The 22,900-nt window shown below is 44.7% G+C and overlaps 1 protein-coding gene across 2 annotated transcripts; it reads left to right on the top strand.

Moving 5' to 3' along the window:
- The first annotated feature begins 1,067 nt into the window (after positions 1 to 1,067).
- Positions 1,068 to 21,565, top strand: Lysmd2 (LysM domain containing 2). Of its 2 annotated transcripts, none has more exons than XM_045160841.1 (3): positions 1,068 to 1,331; positions 18,568 to 18,896; positions 21,007 to 21,565. In XM_045160841.1, exons 1-3 carry the CDS (start codon positions 1,068 to 1,070, stop codon positions 21,047 to 21,049), a joined length of 636 nt encoding a protein of 211 aa, XP_045016776.1. In that variant the 3' UTR covers positions 21,050 to 21,565. The 2 variants fall into 2 exon arrangements, with proteins under 2 accessions (XP_045016776.1, XP_045016777.1); XM_045160842.1 differs by lacking the exon at positions 1,068 to 1,331 and adding an exon at positions 1,558 to 1,716.
- Positions 21,566 to 22,900: the final 1,335 nt, after the last annotated feature.

Below are 22,900 nucleotides of genomic sequence, written 5' to 3'. Positions count from 1 at the left end.
GTGTTTACTGGGCAGTTTGGTGAGCATAGTATATACATTTAGCCAGACACCAGCAGACATTACATCCCCAGGGCTCATGACTACCCCTGTTGTAGGTTTTTAGTATCAAGGATGTATTTCCTTCCATGGAGCGGGCCTCCATTCAAATTAGAGGACAGTTGGTTTCTCCCATAACAGACATGCCACTATTGCACTTATTAGCTCATTTGGCCTGCCTGGTGAAATAAAAGGCTTGCAGTGTCTACTGTTGAGTCTGTTTACTAGTGATTTCTCTCTCTCCCATGGAGCTGCATGCAGCATGGCCTTTCCCATCTTTTTGTCAGCTGGTCTCCATGGAGGAGGTTATCAGCTCGGTTCTAGCAGGGTTTCTCAGTGGCCTTGCAGCCCAAGTATGTGGAGTCTTCAGCAATAGGGTCTTACCATCTATTCCTGATGGGAAAGCAAGAGCCTCAGCAATGGCCTGTAATTTTGGAGGGGGAGGCATCAGGGACCTTCCTGGCCCACTACTTACTGGAAGGTATCCAATTCCTGGCACTGAAAATTTTCTAGTAACAATCTATGGCTTCTGAGTGTTCCACTGTCCAAATATATACATACATACATATACATACATACATATATATATATATATATATATATATATATATATATATATATGTTTCCATATGACTTATTTATATCTGGTTCAATTCCCAGTACTGAGTGCAAATAAAATAAAATACAAGAGTCATGTTGAAAGACCTGAACATTCCAGGATGTGCAGCGGGACCTGGAAAGGGCAGATGTGCTTGGGACTTTGAGGTCATGGGGCGGGGGTACCCCTGGTGCTGGCAGAGATACAGGCGGCAAGGAGCAAGTGGCCCCGCTGCGCCACCGGTGGAGCAGACCGGGCTTCGCGGCGCGTGGGGGGCTGCTGCTCAGGCCCGGCCGGGGAGCCCTCCGAGCTCCTCCGTCGGCAGGCGGACGCGCTCGGGCTCCGCGCCCCCGCCCGGCGGCTAGCCGCAGCCCCAGGGAGAGGCGCGGCGCGGCGCAGGCGCGGGCGGCGAGCGGCTGCCTCGGCGGGACCCATGGCGGACGCGGCGGCCTCGCCGGCCCTGCGCGCCCGGGCGCCCCGGCCCCCGGGCTCCTCGCCGCCGCCGCGCCCGCGCCCCGAGCGCGAGCCCGACGAGGCCGAGCTGTCGCTGAGTCTGGCCCGCACCAAGACCCGCTCGTACGGCAGCACCGCCAGCGTGCGGGCGCCGCTGGGCGCCGGCGTCGTGGAGCGCCTAGTGGAGCACCGGGTCCGCGCCGGAGACACGCTGCAGGGCATCGCGCTCAAGTACGGAGTCTCGGTGAGCGGGGCGGCGGCGCGGGCGGGCGCGGAGGGCGGCGTGGAAGCCGCGGCCGGCCGAGGGGCCGCTGCGGGACCCCCCTCCCCGGAGGCCCGCCGAGGCCCAGGCCCTGCCCGCACGCACGCCGGGGGTCGAGCGAGGCCGGCCGCCGGGGCCCGCGTCCCGAGCACCGCTGCGCTTGTTTCGCTCTGGGCCAAACCGAGGTGAGCTCTGCTCTGCGTAGAGGCTGTGCTGAGCCAGGCGTGGTACCGTTGTTCCCACCGGACGGTTCGGGTCCTGTGGATTGATGCTTCTTTATTTAGAAGTGAAATTACACCCCTGTGCCTCACTGGCAACCATGAATGTGACACCTGTCGCCAAGCAGCCGCCAAGGACTGTGGTCTAGGTGAGCTGGAGGGCTGTGTTTATTATAAATTTATAAGTATGCGTCTTGGGTATATTGCATTACACCCCCGGAAGATCGTGAGGGAACAAATTGTTTCATCAAAATTGCTTATTCTTGACTCTGAGGTATGTGATGGCCTTTTTACATTGGAGTCCCGTATCGGTTTCAGTGTTGTTTCCCGAAGCACCTAAGAAACAGTGGGAAGATAATCATGTCTGTATCATGAGGGAATCTATTTTGCATACTTAAGCAGAGGTATGTTTACTCACAAGTCTGTCACTTGAGCATTTTTATTTATTTATTTGACAGTAACAGACAGACAGAAAGTGGCAGATAGATAGAGAATGTGCGCGTCAGGGCCTCGCCTCCAGCCACTGCAAACGAACTTCAAATGCATGTGCCCCCTTGTGCATCTGGCCTACGTAGGTACTGGAGAATCGAGCCTCGAACCGAGGTCCTTAGGCTTCACAGGCAAGCGCTTAACCGCTAAGCCATCTCTGCAGTCCCACTTGAGCATTTTGAGAACGAGGGCTTTGTGTGCAGTACTGTTGACATGGTCATCCCATTTTGAGACCCCTTTGCCTTCTTGGAGTTCTCTAAATGTGATGTAGCATCACTAGGGACTGTTTTGGGTCAGAACTAAAGAAAAGCCGAAGTTGAGAAACATCAGTAGCCACTCTGCTGAATACCTGCTCTGTGCCAAGCATTGCATTTGTTCTGTTGCATCTTAATTGTGTTTAATTTGACTTTCACAATAATCCTAGGAAATAGTAATCAATCATCTAAAAAAATTTAAATTTAATTTATCTATTTGAGAGAGAGCGAGAGAGAGAGAAAGAGGCAGATATATATAGATATAGATGTCGATATAGATATAGATAGATAAATAGGTGCACCAGGGCCTCTAGCCACTGCAGATGAACTCCAGATGCATGCACCACCTTGTGCATCCAGCTTACATGGGTTCCTGGGTCCTTTGGCTTTGCAGGCAAATGCCTTAACTGCTAAGCCATCTCTCTAGCCATAATCCTTTTTATGGTTGGGAAGATGAACAAGAGGAAGGGGTGTTTTCCAAGTATAATTATTCATTGACATCTGCTTGAACTAACAAAGTGTTGATGTTCTCCAGATGTTACTTTTGATCACGTCTTTAAAAAAATATTATTTATTTGCGAGCGAGAAAGAGAGGAAGAATAAGTGCACCAGGGCCTCTAGCCACTGCAAACAAACTCCAGATATATGTGTTACCTCATGCTTCTGGCTTACAGGGTTGCTGGGGAATTGAACTTGGGTCCTTAGGCTTCTCACAACCACTAAGTCATCTCTCCAGCCCCTGATCACCAGTCTTAAGAGCTCTCAGCATCATGGTTCCTGGAGACCAAAGGTCATTTTTCCTTTCTTTTTTTTCCAAGGTAGGGTTTCACTCTAGCCCAGGCTGATCTGGAATTCACTATGTAATCTCAAGGTGGTTTCAAATTCACTGCGATCCTCATACCTCTGCCTCCCAAGTGCTGGGATTAAAGGCATGCACCACCACGCCTGGCTCAAAGGTCCTTATTTTCGTCTGGTTTCTGTGCTTCAGGCTAGGGTGCCTCTACCTGAGTCTATGGTTCCTGCTTTCCTGTGTTCTCTTCTCATAGCTCTCTCTGATCCACAGTCCTCTTGGCTTGCTTGTATACATCTCACTGCATTCTTCTTCGTTCATATGCTTCCTAATTATGACTTATCTGACATAGATCCTGTTACTTTTTTTTTAAGGCAAGCCCAAAAGACTGGCGTTTTTTTTTTTTTTTATTATGGGGCGGGGAGAGAGAGAAAGAGGGAGAATGAATTGGTGCATCAGGGCCTCCAGCCACTGCAACAGAACTCCAGACGTGTGCGCCCCCTTGTGTGCATGTGCGACCTTGCGCTTGTGTCGCTTTGTGCATCTGGCTTGTCTGGGACCTGGAGAGTCAAACATGGGTTCTTAGGCTTTGCAGGCAAGTGCTTTAACCAGTAAGCAATCTCTCCAGCCCAGATCCTGTTACTTTTGACCTTATTTAACCTTTTTATTAAAGTGTAATCTAAAATTTCATTGCTTTTATAAAGATTTCTTTATATTTTATTTTTATTTATTTGGGGGGGGGAGAGAGAAAGAGGCAGACACTTGTGCCACCTAGTGGGCATGTGCGATCTTGCATTTGCCTCACCTTTGTGCATCTGGTTTATGTAGGATCTGGAGAGTAGAACCTGGGTCCTTAGGCTTCACAGGCAAGTGCCTTAACCACTAAGCCATCTCTCCAGCCTGAGGCTCTATTTTTATTTTAAACATTTAATTTAATTTATTTATTTGCAAGGAGAGAGGAGAGAGAGAGAATGGCACACCAGGACCTCTAGCCATTGCAAATGAATTCCAGACACATGTGCCCCATGTGCATATGGCCTACATGGGTCCTGGAGAATTGAACCTGGGTTCTTTGGCTTTGCAGGCAAATGTCTTAACCACTAAGCCATCTCTCCAGCCCCTGAAGCTCTATTTTTTATTTATTTAATTTTTTAAAGATTTTTTTTCTGATTTATTTTTTGTCTATTTTATTTATTAGAGACAGAGAGGAGGACAGAGAGAGAAAGAAAGAAAAGAATGAATGAGTGATCCAGGGCCTCTAGCCACTGCAGATAAACTCCAGATGCATGTACCACCATGTGCATCTGGCTTACATGGGACCTGGAGAACCTGGGTCTTTAGGCTTCACAGGCAAGGGCTTTAACCACTAAGCCATCTCTCCAGCCCAAGGCACTATTTTAAAAAAATTATTTTTATTTTATTTTTTTATTTATTTGAGAGTGACAGACACAGAGAGAAAGACAGATAGGGGGAGAGAGAGAGAATGGGCGCACCAGGGCTTCCAGCCTCTGCAAACAAACTCCAGATGCGTGCGCCCCCTTGTGCATCTGGCTAACGTGGGACCTGGGGAACCGAGCATTGAACCGGGGTCCTTAGGCTTCACAGGCAAGCGCTTAACCGCTAAGCCATCTCTCCAGCCCTTAAAATTTTTTTTTTATTGACAACTTCCATAATTATAAACAATATCATGGTAATTCCCTTCCTCCCCTGCCCACTTTCTCCTTTGAAAGTCCACTCTCCATCATATCCCCACACCCTCTCAATCAGTCTCTCTTTTATTTTGATGTCACAATCTTTTCTTCCCATTATGATGGTCTTGTGTAGGTAGTGTCAGATACTGTGAGGTCTTGAATATCCAGGCCATTTTGTGTCTGGAGGAGCACGTTGTAAGGAGGCTTACCATTCCTTTGGCTCTTACAATCTTTCTACCACTTCTTTCACAATGGACCCTGAGCCATGGAAGGTGTGATTGAAATATTTGAGTGCTGCCGGGCATGGTGGCACATGCCTTTAATCCCAGCACTCGGGAGGCAGAGGTAGGAGGATTGCCATGAGTTCGAGGCCACCCTGAGACTCCATAGTGAATTCCAGATCAGCCTGGGCTAGAGACCCTATTTAAAAAAAAAAAAAAAGAAAAAAAAAGAAATATTTCAGTGCTGAGCACTCCTCTGTCACTTCTCAGCACCATGGTGCCTCCTGAGTCATCCCAAGGTCACTTCCATCTGAAAAGAGAAGGTTCTCTAGACAAAATGAGAGTAGCAATAATATATGGGTATGAACGTTAAGAGAAGTGCTTACTAGGCAGTTTGGTGAGCATAGTATATACTTTTAACCAGACAGCAGCAGACATTATACTCCTAGGGCTCATGACTACCCTTGTTGGTTTTCAGTATCAGGGATGTATTCCCTCCCATGGAGTGGACCTCCAGTCAAATTAGAGGGCTGTTGGTTTCTCTCATAACAGATGTGCCACTATTGCACCTGTTGGCTCATTTGGCCTGGCTGGCCAATTATAAGGCTTGCAGTGTCCACTGTTGGGTATCTTCACTGGTGATTTTTCTCTCTCTCCCATTGAACTGCATGCAGAATGGCTTTTTGCAGCTTTCTGTCAGCTGGTCTACATGGAGGAGGTTTTCAGCTCAGCTCCAGCAGGGTTTCTCAGTGACCTTGCAGCCCAAGTATGTGGAGTCTCCAGCAAAAGGGTCTTACCATCTATTCCTGGTGGGAAGCCGAGTACCGAGGCTCTATTTTTAATGAGCATGGTCTCTTTGCTTATTCCAAAGCTTTGTTTCCCTTTAGGGTCTTTGCACTTGCTGTTCCCTTGTGTTTAGAGCAGTCTCTTTATATCACTGCATGCAGGGCTGAATTCCTGGATGGGAGACCTGTGCATGAGACCAGTGCTTCGAAAGGACTGGCCCTTATGTTAGTGCTGTGCTGCCAGCCCTGAACATTTTTTTTTCTTTTTGGAGGAGGGTTTGAGTCAGGTTTTCACTGTAATCCAGGCTGACCTGGAATTTACTCTATAGCCTAGGCTGGCCCTGAACTCACTGGGATTTTCCTACCTCAGCCTTTTGAGTGATGGGGTTAATCACACCTTAACATTCTTTTTTTCTTTCTTTCTTTCTCCTCCCCCCCCCCCCCCCATGTAGGGTTTCACTGTAGCCAAGGCTGATCTGAAATTCACTTTGTAGTCTCAGGGTGGCCTCGAACTCCTGGTGATCCTCCTACCTCAGCCTCCCAAGTGCTGGGATTAAAGGAGTGCGCCACCATGCCTGGCTTTTCTACCCTATTTTTTTTGGGGGAGGCAAGGGGTTCAAGGTAGGGGCTTGCTCTAGCTCAGGCTGACCTGGAATTTACTGTGTAGCCTTAGGGTGGCCTCAAACTCATGGTGATCCTCCTACCTCTGCCTCCCAAGTGCTGGGATTAAAGGTGTGTGCCACCACACCCAACCTACCCTATTTTTTGATACAGGGTTTCTCAGTGAATCTGGAGCTCATTGATTGGGCTAACTAGCTGGTCAGCAAGTCCCAAGGACCTTCTTATCTTTGCCTCTGCAGTTCTGGGGATTACAGCTTTTATGTGAGTGCTGGGGGCCTAAACTCAGGTTCTCATGCTGTGTGGCAAGTGATTTATCCAGTGAGCCACCTGGCACTCCCAACGTTGTTTCCCCAGCATTATTTATGACTCATCCAGTTATCTTCCCAGCAGTATTTATCATTCATCTAGCTGTTGCTTTCTTTTTATTTTATTTTATTTTATTTTATTTTATTTTATTTTTTTCAAGGTAGGGTTTCACTCTAGCCCAGGCTGACCTGGAATTCACTATGTAGTCTCAGGGTGGCCTTGAACTTGTGGTGATCCACCTACCTCTGCCTCCCAAGTGCTGGGATTAAAGGTGTGCACCACCACGCCTGGCTTTAACTGTTCATTTATGTATGTATGTATGTATGTGACAGGAGGGGGGGAGGGGAAAATACAATGAGTATGCCAGGACCTCCAGCCACTGCAGATGAACTCCAGATTCATGTGCTACCTTGTGCATCTGGCTTATGTGGGTGCTGGGGAATTGAACCTGGGTTCTTAAGACTTCACAGGCAAGAGTCTTAACCACTAAACTATCTCTCCAGCCCCCCTCTCTTCTTTTGTTTTTATTTTATTTTATTTTATTTTTTTACTTTGAGAGAGAGAGGTAGAAAGAAAGAGAGAGACCATGGATGTGCCAGGACATCCAGCCAATGCAAACAAACTCCAGATGCATGAGCCACCTTGTGTGTCTGGCTTACATGAGTCCTCGGAAATTGAACCTGGGTCCTTTGGCTTTGTAGACAAGTGCCTTAACTGCTAAGCCATCTCTCCAGCCCCATTTTTGGTTTTTTTGAGGTAGGGTCTCTCTCTAGCCCAGGCTGACCTGGAATTCACTATGTAGTTTCAGGGTGGCCTTGAACTCATGGTGATCCTCCTACCTCTGCTTCCCGAGTGCTGGGGATTAAAGGCATGCGCCACCATGCCTGGCAACCTTTCTCTCTTTATTTTTCAATGATACCTTAGTGAATGAATAAAAATCTATGCCCTCATGGAGTTTATATTTATGTTTTATCATGGACACAGTAAGTGAACAGATAAAATATGTTATATGTCTGACATTGATGAACAGAATGGAAAAAATCCAGAAGATAGGGTCATTGAAGGTGGTGAACTGTTAGGTGCAGGAGCCATGCAGATAGATGCCTGGTGAAAAGCAGTGTGTGCAGAGGAAATGGCCAGTGTTGTGAAGACCCTGTGGGGCAGCCTGATGGACAGACTCTAGAACTTGTGTGGCTGGTGCTTCGAACACACTTGAGTGTGGGGTAGGTTAGATTACCAGGGGTCTTTGAAAACCAATGTAAGCTTTTTTCCCCTCCTGAACAGAGACTGTTGAATGAGAAAGGTTGAACTTGTTATATTATCTGACTTATGCATTAAAAGACCTCAGTGGCGCTGGAGAGATGTCTCAGTGGTTAAGGCACTTGTCTGTAAAGCATAAGGACCCAGATTCAGTTCCCCAGTACCCACGTAAAGCCAAATGCACAAGGTGACACATGTGTCTTATCTTTGTTCATTGTAGTGACCAGAGGCCCTAGCATGCCTATTCTCTCTCTCTATCTCTCTCAAATAAATAAAATATTTTTTTAAAAAAGACCTCAGGCTGGTAGTCTTGAACTCATGATCCTACCACACTTCAGTTTCCTGAGTGCTGACATTGCAGGAGGTATGCGACACCACATGGAGGGGTCTCCCTTGATGAGAGACCAGGTAGAATGAAGGCTTTTGCAGCAATGCAGATGGGAAAAGACAGCAGCTTGGACCAACATGCAAGAAGAAGTGTGTGGTGAGAAGTGGCCAGATTCTGATGTTCACTGATGTGCTATGCATGATTATGTACTTATTTACTGTTTAGTTTGAGGATCTGTGTCCTGACACAGGCCTGGAGAGCCAGGATGCTCATCTGTAGCAAAGAAGCACACATGGCTCAAGAACCCACCCCAGTGACTTAGAAAATATTTTTATGGCCTTTCTTCTCCATCTCTTGGTGTGAATGCACATGCACACATGTGCACATGGAGGCTAGAGGACTACTTCTTATGTTGTTCTCAGGAATGTCATCCACCTGTTTTTTTTTTTTTTTTGCTTTGTTTTGTTTTGTTTTGTTTTTTCGAGGTAGGGTCTCACTCTAGACCAGGCTGACCTGGAATTCACTATGGAGTCTCAGAGCAGAGTCTCAAACTCACGGCAATCCTCCTACCTCTGCCTTCTGAGTGCTGGAATTAAAGGCATGCGCCACCACACTTGGCTTGTTTTTTATTTTTATTTTAAAAACTTAAGCCAGTCTGGAGTGCGTGTGCAGTCTGTGGAGGCCCTGGCGTACCCATTCTCTCTCTCTCTCCCCCCCCCTTTCTCTGTCAAATAAAAATAAACATTAAAAAATATTAAAAACAAAACAAAACAACTTAAGCCAGGTATGGTGGCGCACGCCTTTAATCCCAGCACTCGGGAGGCAGAGGTAGGAGGATTGCCATGAGTTCGAAGCCACCCTGAGATTACATAGTTAATTCCAGGTCAGCCTGGGCTAGAGTGAGACCCTACCTCGAAAAACAAACAAAAAATAAATAAATTAATTAAAAAATTGCTTTATTCATCTTTCTCCTTCCTAACCTGGCACCTGGAAGGCCCTCCACACTGCAGTCCTGGAGTTAAACACACCCTTGAAGGTGGGGCCTGTTGGGGCTGAGTGAGAGAAGGCAGATTGCTAAAAATGTGAACTTGTAAATTTCAAGAATTGGCTTGAGGTCAATTTTTTCCTTCCCTCTTTTCTTACCTTCTTCCCTCCCTCCCTGCTTTCCTGTCCTCCCTTCCTTTCTCTTTTGTTTTCTTTAAAAAAATATTTTTATTTTTATTTATTTATTTAAGAAAGAGAAAGAGGGAGAGAAAGGAGTAGAGAAACAGAATCGGCTCCCCAGGGCCTCCAGCCACTGCAAATGAACTCTAGATGCATGCGCTACCTTGAGCATCTGTCTTACATGGGTCCTGGGGAATCGAACCTGGTCCCTTTGGCTTTGCAGGGAAATCCCTTAACCACTAAGCCATCTCTCCAGCTCTACTTTTTTTTTTTTTTTTTGAATCAAGATCTCATGTATATCAGCCTGATTTCAAACTGTGTAGCTGAGGCTGGCCTTGAAACTCCTGATTCTCCTTCTTCCTCCCAAGTGCGGGGACGACAGATGTGTCAGCAAGGCTAGCTCTGAAAGTGCAGGCTGCCACCGTTGCTGATGTGCACTGTCGGTGTCCTCCTTGCCGCTGGCTGTGGGTCCTCACACTCAGATACATGTAGGGTGAGATTTGGGCGTCTCCACCAGAGCAACAGACATTTGAAGAAGTGGTCTGGGGAAACTGAAACTCTGGTCAGGTTGAGAAAACCATTAACTACAATTCAAACATCAGACATAAAGTTGCCTGGGCTGGAATTTCCCTGACTTGTATTTATCTCCACTGAGACACTGAAGTCCCTCCCTTAACCCTGGTTTTAGGTTTAGCTTTTTCCAACATCCTGGCCCCTCCCTATTGGATCCAAGCCGCTGGAGGAAATTGACCAGCTCTTAGTTACCACTGTAAACAGTTTATCTGGAAACCCTGGAAAAATCTCTAGAGAACAGTACAGAAACTGAAAATGGGAAGGAGGCAGAAAGGTTTATTTGCATAAACCTCTTCTTTCTATTTTTGTTTTCTTTGAATCAGGGTCAGTGTATTGTAGCACCTATTAGCCTCAAACTTACTGTGTAGCTGAGGATGATCTTGAACTCCTGATCTTCCTGCCTCCACCTCCCAAGGGCTAGGATTACGGAAGTGGGCCTCTATACCTGGCAGCATAAACTTTGTCTTCTCCCCACCCCCAAGCAGCTTGCCTGTCTTTTCTGTTCCAGAGGCCAGGTCATCCCTTTTTCTTCAGTTTAGCTGCTAAGTCAAGTTGTTTCTTAACAAACTTATTCCCATATCTTGCTTAGAGAAAGTGATATGCTTGTCATTTTAGGGAGAATGACATCTGTGGTGTTTTTAACGTTAGCCTCTGTTATGAGTGTGACCCTTGCGAAACTGAGAAAAGCATGGGAAAGTAGCCTGTAATTGGAGGTTTAATGTGTGCATGTATGTGCGTGTGTGTGCATGCGTGTGTGTGTTGGGCTCACATAGCACGTGAGCATGTGGACATCAGAGGACACCATCAAGGTGTTCTACCTTCTTTGAGATAGAGGCTCCTGCGTTGGCACATGAACTTCCAAACTGCAAGTCAACCTAGCTGACCCAAGAGCTTCATATTCTCCTGGCTCCACATCGCATTGTCATGGGTGCCATTGGGATCACAGTTGCATGTACCACTTTGCATGCTGCTCTTAGGTGGGTGCTGGGGAGTTAAACTTGGGCCAGAAGACTTTTGCAAGCAAGTTCCTTTAACTATTGAGCAACCGTCCCAACCACCTAGATCTATATATAGTTCTGTCTATCTACCTATCCATCCATCCTCACAGATTTTACCCAGCCTTGAGTGTACAGTCACTCAGTCTTCACAGAGTGGTGCAACCACTGCTACAGTTGGGCAGTTCACACCGACCCTGAGAAGGGCCCCAGACCTGTTCTGCTCTGATCTCCAGTCCTGGAAAGCTACTCATCCACTTTCTACCTTATATTGTTACCCATTTTGGACAATTCCTATAAGTGGATTTCATATATTCTTCTGAGAGCATAGAGAAGAAAAAAAATTTTTTCCCATGAGCATGAGACAGTGGAAGGGTCTGGTCATATCCAACACCTAGAATGCAAAAGGTTACAGGTCACAGGTATAAAGTGCATCTTGAGAGAACCATTTACTATTTGAGTTTGGTTTTGTTAAAGAATAAGATGGTAGTTACATATGTCTTAAAATTGTTCTGTAAGGCCGGGCATGGTGGCACATGCCTTTAATCCCAGCACTTAGGAAGCAGAGGTAGGAGGACCTCTGTGAGTTCAGGAGCAGCCTGTGAAGCGTAAGGACCCAAGTTCAATTCCCTGGCACCCATGTAAGTCAGACGTGCACATGGTGCACCACGCCTCAGGAGTTCATCTTTGGGGGCTGGCGGCCCTGTGTGCCCGTTCTCTCTCTCCCCACTTCTCTAATAAATAAATAAGGGGAAAAATTCACTGATTCATACTGTACAATCCTAGTTAGGAGGGACCTTTGAGATGAGATTTTTTAAAAAAATTTATTTATTTGGGAGAAAGACAGAGAAAAAGAAAGATAGAGAGTAGCTTGTGGGGAAAAGGGATTATTTTGGCTTACAGACTCAAGGGGAAGCTCCATGATGGCAGGGGAAAATGATGTCATAAGCAGAGAGGGTGGACATCACCCCCTGGCCAACATCAGATGGACAACAGAAACAGGAGAGTGTGCCAAACACTGGCAAGGGGAAACTGGATGTAATACCCATAAGCCTGCCCCAACAATACACTGCCTCCAGGAGGTGTTATTTCCCAAATCTCCAATTCAGAAAATTTAAGTTTATGGTGGACACCTGAATCAAACTACCACATGTCACCCCTGGCCTCCATAAGCTTATAATCACACATGATGTGAAATGCAGTGCATTCAGTCCATAGTTTTTATCAATCCCAGTGGTGTTCAAACATCCCCATAATCCAAGGTCTTTTAACTGAGACATAATACAAAAATATCCCCCCCAAACCCATAATGGCACAGAATAAATACTCATAATGCAAAAGATGGTACTGGGCATAGCAAAAATAGTCAAGCAATACAAGATTTAAACAGGGCAAACACCAAACTCTGTAGCTCCAAGTCCAACAACTATAGCCAGTGACAAGTCTCCAAGTCTGATCATTCTAACCAGCAACATGTCTCTGGAGTTCCAATTCCACCCCTCCAGCTAGGCTACTCACAGTCCTGGAAAACTTCGTCAGGGCCAGCAGCTGTCCTTAGCAGCCATCTTGTGGTCCTGGCATCTCCACTGGGTCCCCACTGCAACCCACAGTTCATTCTCACTACTCCGTGGGGTCTCCATGCAGGCATCCAGCAAACCTGCTTCACACTGCCCATGGCCATTTCCAAAACACAAGACTGTGCTGCAAATTCAGTGACCTTCTCTTTCCTGCATTTTCATGCTACATAATACCAGGTGGGGTGTCACTTTGTTAATCCAGGGAGGAATAAAGCAGACTTTGAAGAGCAGGACACTCCATCAGCATTCAGACCTCTTCAAAAGACTGCATTCTTTCTGTTATCCCAGGACAGGTCAGCTGGCCCAATCTTAATGGTTGTAGTCTCTCAATTGCAGCTGAACAGGTAGCATTTTAACCCAAAAATTTTATTTTTCCTGTGCCATATCCCTCTATTCACACCAGTCCATTTCTACACAATGCAATCCTGCCCAAATTCTCAGGACACAAGCATAACAGCAAGCCTCTCACACAAACTGCTTGTAGCCCAGCTCAGGCAAAGCTCTTTCTCACCCTCATAAGCCAAACTTCACAGTTCTTTTTTCTTACTGCATTCAGGTCTTTCAACTCTGACCAAAATAGTCCACCAAACTGTAACTTAAAGGACTACAAGGCATCTCTTGGCCAAGGTTTCAAATCCTTCTGCATTCCTCTTGAAAAATCAGCTCCAAAAGGCCAAAGCCACACAGTCAGGTATCTAGCAGCAAATGACACCACTCCTCACTACCAACTTTACGGTTGCAGTCAGGTTTGCATTGCTGGCAAAAATCACCCAACCAAGAGCAGTTTGTGGGGGAAAAAAGGTTTATTTAGGCTTATAGACTCAAGGGGAAGCTCCATGATGGCAGGGGAAAACAATGGCATGAGCAAGGTGGACATCACCCCATGGCCAACATAAGGTGGACAATAGCAACAGGAGAGTATGCCAAACACTGCCAAGAGGAAGCTGGTGAAAATGCCCATAAGCCTGCCCCCAACAGTACACAGCCTCGAGGATGCATTAATTCCCAAATCTCCATCAGCTGGGGACCTAGCATTCAGAACACCTAAGTTTATGGGGGACACCTGAATCAAACCACCACAAACCAGCTAAGCTATCTTTCCAGCCCAAGATAAAAGCTTTTGATAGTTGAACCTTCTTCCCATTTATCCATTTCTAAGAGACTGAAAGTCCTTTTGTGTCAGTTTGAAAACGTCAGGCTTTCTTGTCTCAAGATTGAATGGCTATCAAAAAATGCTGAGCTGAGGGCCAGTGGAAATGAGTTTCCCAACTTTTCCTTGGATGGATCATGAATTGCCCACCTTAGCTTCATGTGAATTGAAATATCCAGAGTGGTGGGCCATTCATGTTCAGATAGAGGTATAAAGCATTACAAAATAGCATAGTATCTTCTCAGTGTTTTGCATTAGCTCATCTGTGCTGTTGCTGATTCTCCATAACTGGGCTTCTGTTTTCATCAATGCTCTGTCTTGCTAATACATATTTCCATACAGTCCTGAGTAACCGAACTATAATCAGATTGTGTCTTCAGGACCAGCAGCAGCAGCAGCAGAAGTTTCTCTTGCTCCTCAACCCCCCCCCCCCCTTTTTGTAGCTTTTCAAGGTAGGGTCCCTCTAGCCTAGGCTGATCTGGAATTCACCATGTAGTCTCAGGGTGGTCTTGAACTCATGGTGATCTTCCTACCTCTGCCTCCTGAGTGCTGGGATTAAAGGTGTGCCCCACCACACCAGGTCCTCTAGCCACTGCAAACAAACTTCAGACCTATGTGTCACTTTGTGCATCTGGTTTTACATGGGTACTGGGGAATTGGACCCCAGTCCTTAGCTTTGCAGGCAAGTGCCTTAACCACTAAGCCATCTCTCTAGTCCTCCTTTTTACTTATTTATTTTTTAATATTTTTGTTCATTTTTAATTTATTTATTTCAGAGTGACAGAGAAAGAGGAAGAGAAAGAGACAGAGAATGGGTGTGCCAGGGCTTCTAGCCACTGCAAATGAACTTCAGATGCATGCACCACCTTGTGCATCTGGCTTATGTGGGACATGGGGAATCGAACCTGGGTCCTGTGGCTTTGTAGGCAAGTACCTTAACCACTAAGTCATCTGTCCAGCCCAGTCCTCCTTTAAAAAAAATAGTTTTGGGGGCTGGAGAGATGGCTTAGTGGTTTTGGCCTTTGGCCTGTAAAGCCAAAGGACCCTGGTTCGATTCCTCAATACTCACATAAAGCCAGATGCACAAGGTAGCTCATGTGTCTGGAGCTCATTTGCAGTGGCTGCGGGCCCTGGCATGTCCATTTTCTCTCTTAAATAAATAATAAATAAACAAAATATTAAAAAATTAAATTTGTGTGTGTGCCCATGCCAGGGTCTCTTGCAAATGAATGCCCATCCGCTTTTATCTGGGTAGCTGGAGAATTGAACTCTGGCTGGCATGCTTTGCAAGCAAGCACTTTTAATTGATGAACTGTCTACCCAATCCCTTTCTTCCTTCCTTCTTTCTTCTTCTGGGTCTCATGTAGCCCAGGCTGGCATCGAGCTCTTTCACTTGGTGTGGGTGACCTTGAATTCCTGACCTCCTGCCTTTACTTCCCTAGTACTAGGATTATAGGTGTGTACCATCATGCCCTGTTTATGTAATGCTGGCATTGAACCCAGGGTTTTGCGAATGCCAGACAAGCACTCTACCCACTGAGCTGCATTCCCTAATCCCCCACCCCAGTTTTTTTTTAAGTTTATTTATTTATTTGCAAGGAGAGAGAGAGAGGGAGGGAGGGAGGAGAGAGAGAAAAAAATGAATGGGCATGTGCCAGGGTACAATGCCACTGCAAACAAACTCCAGAGCATGTGCCACTTTGTGCATCTGGCTGTGTGTGGGTACTGGGTAATAGAACCTGGGTTGTTAGGCATTGCAGGCCAAGTGCCTTAACCAGTGAGCAATCTCCCTAGCTCCCACCAACGTTTTTTGAGACAGGGTTTCATTATATAGCCCGGGCTGGCCTTGGACTCACTGTGTAGCCCAGAGCTGGCCTCTAACTTGCAGCAGTCCTTCTGCTGCAGTCTTCTGGTGCTGGGATTATAAGCATGCGCCACCACACCAACCAGGGGCTTTTTTTTTTTTTTTTAGTTTTTCGAGGTAGGGTCTCACTCTAGGTCAGGCTGACCTGGAATTCACTACATAGTCTCGGGGTGGCCTTGAACTCTCAGCAATCCTCCTACCTCTGCCTCCCAAGTGCTGGGATTAAAGGTGTGCGCCACCACGCCCGGCATCACTAGGGGCTTATTAATAAACTCTAACTTCTTTCCTGATCTTAGCCAAAAGGCTGATGTGTGATAAACTCTTCTTTACCTCTAGAACATGGCTGTTGCTTTTCTGGCTGGAATACAGTTTTGTTTTTGTTTTCCTGGCTATTTACATGGCTGGCTTTACAGTTAAAAAAGTTTTTAATTAGTTACTTATTTGAGAGAGAGAGAGAAAGAAAAGAAAGAAAGAAAAAAGAAGATAGAAAGAGAATGGGCACTCCAGGGTCTTCAGCCACTGCAACTGAACACATGTGCCACCTTGATCATCTTGCTTATGTGGCCCCTGAGGAATTGAACCTGGGTCCTTTGGCTTTGCAGGCAAATGCCTTAACCACTAAACCATCTCTTCAGCCCTATCTTTACACTTTTAAAAAAATTATTTAACTTAATTTATTTATTTGCAAGCAGATAGAGAGAGAGAAGTTAAGAGAGAATGGGTGTGTCAGGGCCTGTAGCCACTGCAGAGGAACTGCAGATGCATGCACCGCCTTGTGCATCTGGCTTATGTGGGTACTGGGGAATTGAACTTGGGTCGTTTGGCTTCACAGGCAAGCGCCTTAACTGCTAAGCCATCTCTCCAACCCCTGGCTTTACATTTTGACATTAGGTAACAGTTTACAGTCTCTGCTATTAGTGTGAGCCATTGCTTGTAAAGATCATTATCATCACTTTTAATTTTACTTTATTAACATATACTAATTATATAACATAATAGATTTCATGTGACATTCTCATGCATGCATATAATATACCCTAATCATAATATACCCTAATATGATTACTGTCTGACCCCCTGCCCTTTCCTACTGGCCCCATGCTGCTTCCTGAATAGTTCCCCTTCTAGTTTCATGTCTTTCAAACCCACACTCTGCACTTGAGTGAAAACTTGTGATGTTTACCTTTCTGAGTTTTGCTTCTTTTACTTCATAGGACTGTCCGGTTCCATTCATTTTCCTCCAAACCTCATGCTTTTGTTTTTCATTATGGCAGAATAAAGCTCCATTACTTGTATATACCACATTTTCTTTATCTTGTTATCTGTTGATGGGTACCCAGGCAGATTCCATGACTTGGCTGTTGGGAATAGCAACCGTGATAGACATGGGTGTGTAGGAATATTAGTTACTTTCTCTTTGCTGTGACCAGCTACCCTATTTTGTCAAACTTTCTGATTTACATCCTCAGGAAGGAGTTGAGAAAGGTACAGTGGGGTGTGTGTGTGTGTGTGTGTGTCTTTGTGACGTGCATACTGGGGGTGGGGGAGGTTTCTAGGCTAATGTGGGGAAGGGCAGATTGTAACATCATGTGAAGATATAGCAGGAGACTTCTCCAGCAAGCTCAGGACATTCTTTAATTCTGTTTGTGTACTAGCATTGTGACTTGGGCAACTTAACTATTGTGTCTACATTTCCTCTTGTGTAAAAAGATCTAGACTGCAGAACTGTTGTGAAGGTTAAGTGAGATATGTAAATTCTCACTTTCTTCCTCCCTACTTTCCCACCTCTGGTTTGGGGGAGGCCTGCATAGGTGTGAAGAGTTGCAGGTTACAGGACCTTTCATCTGCCATTTGTATGATGGTTCAGAGTCCCATGAAGCCAGTCTCCTTCATTTGTAGAGTGACTTTTCACTATGTGTAAGATGTCTCCCCCTTCCTTCCTTTCCTATCCCTCATATACTACTTCAAGGCCCATTTGAAGCCAAAAGGATCAAAATCAGAGCTCCACCTTTTTTGAGGCCTTAGAAACTGGAGCCCCAGCCTATAGGATTCTCTTAGATTCTGGTTATACTCATCCTTCTACGCCTCCTATGTCTGTTGACTCACCAAGCACAACTCTAGAGAGATATGGAGCTCTTTATTAGTAAAATAACTGCAGTAGGAACATTTGAGGAAAAAGAAAAGTCAGGGACTAGGAAGATAGCTCGGTTGGTAAAGTGCTTTCTGTGCGTGAGGACTTAAGTTCCGATCTCCAGCGTCCACATACCTGCCGGTGGTTGACATTATTGAGAACGACACTTGAGGTTGTCCTCTGGCCTCCATACACATCTGCACGCCCACACACAAATTCAAATAACAAAAATGTTCAAATATGAAAAAACTCAGTAGCAGAGACCAGTAAGTTAAAAAGGAGATAAAGGGAAGAGAAAGGAAGGGAGGAGGGTACTTAATAGGTTGGTATTGTATATATGTAAGTACAACGATTGTGATGGGGAGGTAATATGATGGAGAATGGAATTTCAAAGGGGAAAGTTGAGGGGAGGAGGGAGGGTGTTACCATGGGATATTTTTTATAATCATGGAAAATGTTAATAAAAATTGAGAAAAAAATGTTCAAATATGAATGGGATTTATTAAATAAGGGCTAAAATTTTAGGGCCACTGATGTTAAAAACTGCCTGTTAGAAATAATAATATATGTTAAAAAGCTGCCTACTCAGGGGGAAATGAGTCCTTTTTAAAAATTGGGGAACATAAAGACTTTTATACCATTTCTTGATGTGATGGGAGGGATCTGTGGAGATCAGGAAATCTGAACTGAGACTCTTGAATCCAGAGACCATGGCTGACATTTTACTCATGGAGTATTGTAGTCCCCCAGCTCCTGGACTTGGTTATATGTAACTCTGTGTTTCCTTTTTTTATATTTTAGATGGAACAGATTAAAAGAGCCAATAAACTGTTTACCAATGATTGTATATTTCTGAAGAAGACTTTGAACATTCCAATTATATCAGAGAAACCTTTGTTATTTAATGGGCTTAACTCCATTGATTCTCCAGAAAAGGAAATTGTTGATGGCAGCATTTGTCAAGAAGAGCCCATGGCTGGGCAAGAGCTCTCTCCTTCCAGCCCTCAGGAATCAGAGCCTGAGTTTGCCCAGCCTGAGGAGGAAGTATCAGCCAGAGATTTCTTACAGAGACTGGACTTGCAGATTCAGTTATCAACACAGGCAGCCAGGAAGCTCAAAGAGGAGAGCAGGTAAAGACTCCTGGTATGAGTGGCAGAGGCTTAAAACTGCCAACATGCCCTTGCTTGACAGACCATCTTCATTCCAGAAAGATGCTTATTCATTTATCTATTGTTTTACTTTCCTGAGACAGGGGCTCATGTAGCCCATGATGGCTTCAAACTTGCTATATAGATGAAGATGAACTTGAACCTCTGATCCTTCTGCTTCCACCTCCTGAATACTAGGATGGAACCCAGAGCTAGGCAAGCGCTCTCCAGCAGAGCTGCTAGTCCTGGAAAAGCATCTTTTGTTTTTAAAAAGTATTTTTATTTATGAGAGAGAGAGAGAGAGAGAATGGACCCACAAGGGCCTCTTGCCACTGCACTGCACACACACTCCAGACGCGTGAGCCACTTTGTGCCTCTGGCTTTACATAGGTACTAGGGACTCAAACCTGGACCAGCAGGCTTTGGAAACAAGCACTTTTAACTGCTGAGCCATTTGGTCCAGCTCCCTGGAAAAGCATCTTTAAGTGTGTGAAATCTAAACAGAACTATTGCCTGCTGCCCAAGGCTTTGCTGGTTGTGCCTCTGTCTGGTATTTAGTACAAAAAGTTTGCTTCTTTTCTTAACAGTCCACTGTCCAGTTAGTAACTGCGGGTAGCAGCAGCAAGTGGAAGCCTTGTAAAATGCTTGCCCTGTAAAGCGCGCCAAAGACATTGCCTGTTACTTGTTGGCTGTCTCCTAGATAAGATGTCTTGTCCAAGAGCTTTTCTTTCTTTTTTTTTTTTTAAATGCTTTTTTGTTGTTATTGTTTTTGTTTTTCGAGGTAGGGTCTCCTTCTAGCCCAGGCTAACCTGGGATTCACTATGGAGTTCAGAGTGGCCTTGAACTCACAGCGATCCTCCTACCTCTGCCTCCCAAGTGCTGGGATTAAAGGCATGTGCCACCACGCCCGGCTTATTTTTGTTTTGTTATTTTGGTTCTAGGACAAACCTTCTTTCTTATGAAGTTGGTACCTTTCTTTATGATTTCAAGAAGGCACCCAACCTTCTGTATTTCCTTCCCTTCCACTTGCTACTGGGAACTTGTAAATAATTAATGCCCAGGTTAAACTACTGTAATATTTGTTATGGTGAGTATAGTGGTTTTATTCTACTTTCCTTAGTCCTTATTAATTTTTTTTTTTTTTTTTTTTACTTATTTGAGAGAGAAAGAGAGAGAGGGAGGGAAGGAGAGAGGGAGAGAATGGGTGCTCCAGGTGTCTAGCTGCTACAAACAAACTCTAGAAGTATGTACCACCTAGTGATCTGGCTTATATGGGTCCTGTGTAATCAAACTGGGTCCTTTGGCTTTGCAGGGATGGCTTACCTGCTAAGCCATCCCTCCAGCCCCTTAGTTCTTATTTTTATTTTTTTGCAAATAGAGACAGAGAGAATGTGTGCTCCAGGGCCTCCAGTGGCTACAAACAAACTCCAGATGTGTGTGCCACTTTGTGCATCTGGCTTTACGTGGGTCTAAGGGAAATGATCCTAAGTCATTAGGCTTTGCAGGCAAGTACCTTAACTGCTGACCCATTTCTCCAGCCCTATTTTTTATTTCTATTTTATTCATTTTGTTATATATAGCTCAAATCCCTCTTTTTTCCCTTGTATCCCTGACTAGACTAGAATTTACTGTAGCCTAGGCTGTCCTCAAACTCTTGGCAATCCTTCTACCTCAGCTTCCCAAGGGTTAGGATTCCAGGCATGAATAACTACACTTAACTTCCAAATCCATTTCAGAAAGGGAAGGTATATTAAGAAAACATTAAAAAAGATATAAATATGGGACTGGAGAGATAACTTAGTAGTTATGATGCTTGCCTGGAAAGCCTAAGGACCCAGGTTCAATTCCCTAGTACCCATATAAGCCAGATGCACAAGGTGGTGCATGCATCTGGAGTTTGCAGTGGCAGGAGATCCTAGAGTGCCCATTCTCTCTCTTTCTCTCTCTCTCCCTTCCTCACTCCCTCCTTTCTCTCACCCTCTCTCAAACTAACTAAATAAATATAAAACATATTTCATTGTACATTTAATGTATTAAATATTTCTGGACAGAGATATAAATACTGTGGTCTACTGTGTTTCTTTTTTTTCAGAGATGAAGAGAGCCCCTATGCATCTTCCCTCTATCACAGTTAAGTGACTAGTGGGTATAATTGTTAACCTGGATTACAAGACGGTTGGACCTCAAAGAACCCAGCCACTGCAGATTTAGAAGTGGTCCATTTGGGTTCCCACAGCATATATCTTAAAATCATAATGAATAGACCAATAGCAGTCGCACTGAAGTGAGTAGTTCCTTCTGGCTTCCTATAATTTTAAGTCTCACTATGGCATGATAGCAAAATTATGCTGTACAATTCATCACTTTGGAGGGTGGTAGTGGTTGTTAGATTAGCTTCTGTAAATGCAAAAAAAATCAAAGATTATTTATATAATCAGTGTTTGTCTCCTGAAGAGATCCTATGTTGTGAAAAACACGGTGGCTGTTTAAGTGATGCTGAATTTGCTGTGTGTTTATAACCTAAGTGACATATATATATATATTCAAAATGTGTTATATATTCTGTATTGATAAAAACAACCAAATTTGTCTGCTGTTTTGTAAAAGTAAACTACAAAGGTTTGGATGCGAAAATAAACTATGTTTTCGTATATGAGTCTTCATTTTTTTCAAAATGGAGAATAGAATTGATTTTAAGTTATTCGTCTGTGTATGTGGTGTGTGGTTGGGTGGGGGTGCAGTGCCATGGCGCATGTGAGAAAGTCAGAGGACAGCTTCAGGGTGTTACTCCTTTCCTTCCACCCTGTCAGAGACAAGGCCTCTCTTGCTTTTTTCTGCTGCAAATGCCAGACTAGCTGGCCTGCAAGCTTTGGGATTCTCCCAATTCTGCCTCCCACTGCCATATTCATGTCAGGATTGCAGATATGTGTGCCGCTGTATATCTGACTTTGTGTGAGTTCTGGGGATCCGAACTCTAATCACCAGGCTTGCACAGCATTTGCCTTTAACTACTGAGCCATCTCCCTAGCCTGTTTTGTTTTATTTATTTATTATTATTATTATTATTATTTTGGTTTTTCAAGGGAGGGTTTCACTCTAGCTCAGGCTGACCTGGAATTCACTCCGTTATTTATTTATTTTAACAAAGAAAGAGGGAGAGAGAGAGAAAAAATGGGTGCACCAGGGCCTCCAGCCACTGCAAATGAACTCCAGACGTAAGTGCCCCCTTGTGCATCTGGCTAATGTGGGTCCTGGGGTATTGGACCTGAGTCCTTTGGCTTTGCAGGCAAATGCCTTAACTGCTAAGCCATCAGCCCCCTGCTTTGTATTTTATTTTTTGAGATAGGGTCTCATGCAGTTCAGGCTGGCCTTGAACTTACCATGTAGCAGTGATGACCTTGAACTCCTTATCTGCTCACCTCCATCTCTCAACCGCTAAGGTTACAGGTATGTGCTACTATTCCCTGCTAAAATTGATTTTTAAATTACACTTTTGGAAATGAAAGCAGATTTTCTCCTGCTTTAATACTTTATTATTATAAATGCAGTTTTGAATGAACACAATAATCTAAAAGTAAATCAATTACTAGCAACCTTTGTCATGTCACCAACCTAATGTGATTCAAACACAGAGAAAATATAGAACAGTGCTGAAGAACAAGTAAATGACGCCACATGTGACACATCTCTCAACTTTAGTTTAGATTGTATCACCGTGACAACGGAGGTGTCATCACTGTGCTCATTTGAATTAGAAACAGTGGTGGTGGCTTTAATCTCAGCCCTTGGGAGGCTGAGGTTGGAGGATTGTCATGAGTTCAAGGCCAGCCTATGGCTACAGGGTGAGCTCCAGGTCATCTTAGACTAAAGTGAGACCATACCTCAAAAACTAAGTTTGTATTGATGTAATTTGTCTTTTTTTTAATTTTTAAATTTTTATTAACATTTTCCATGATTATAAAAAAATATCCCATGGTAATTCCCTC

The sequence above is a fragment of the Jaculus jaculus genome, chromosome 10 (assembly GCF_020740685.1).
Source record: "Jaculus jaculus isolate mJacJac1 chromosome 10, mJacJac1.mat.Y.cur, whole genome shotgun sequence".
In the NCBI taxonomy this organism is placed as follows: domain Eukaryota; kingdom Metazoa; phylum Chordata; class Mammalia; order Rodentia; family Dipodidae; genus Jaculus; species Jaculus jaculus.
The sequence above is the reverse complement of the archived record's forward strand: the minus strand, read 5'-3'. Positions and strand labels throughout refer to the sequence as shown.

Bases quoted from the DNA above. Each gene is read 5' to 3' on its own strand.
- Lysmd2 (XM_045160841.1), top strand. From the start codon at position 1,068: ATGGCGGACGCGGCGGCCTCGCCGGCCCTGCGCGCCCGGGCGCCCCGG. The intron at 1,332-18,567 runs GTGAGCGGGGCG...TTTATATTTTAG, and splicing joins CGCTCAAGTACGGAGTCTCG to ATGGAACAGATTAAAAGAGC. The intron at 18,897-21,006 runs GTAAAGACTCCT...CTTTTTTTTCAG, and splicing joins AAGCTCAAAGAGGAGAGCAG to AGATGAAGAGAGCCCCTATG.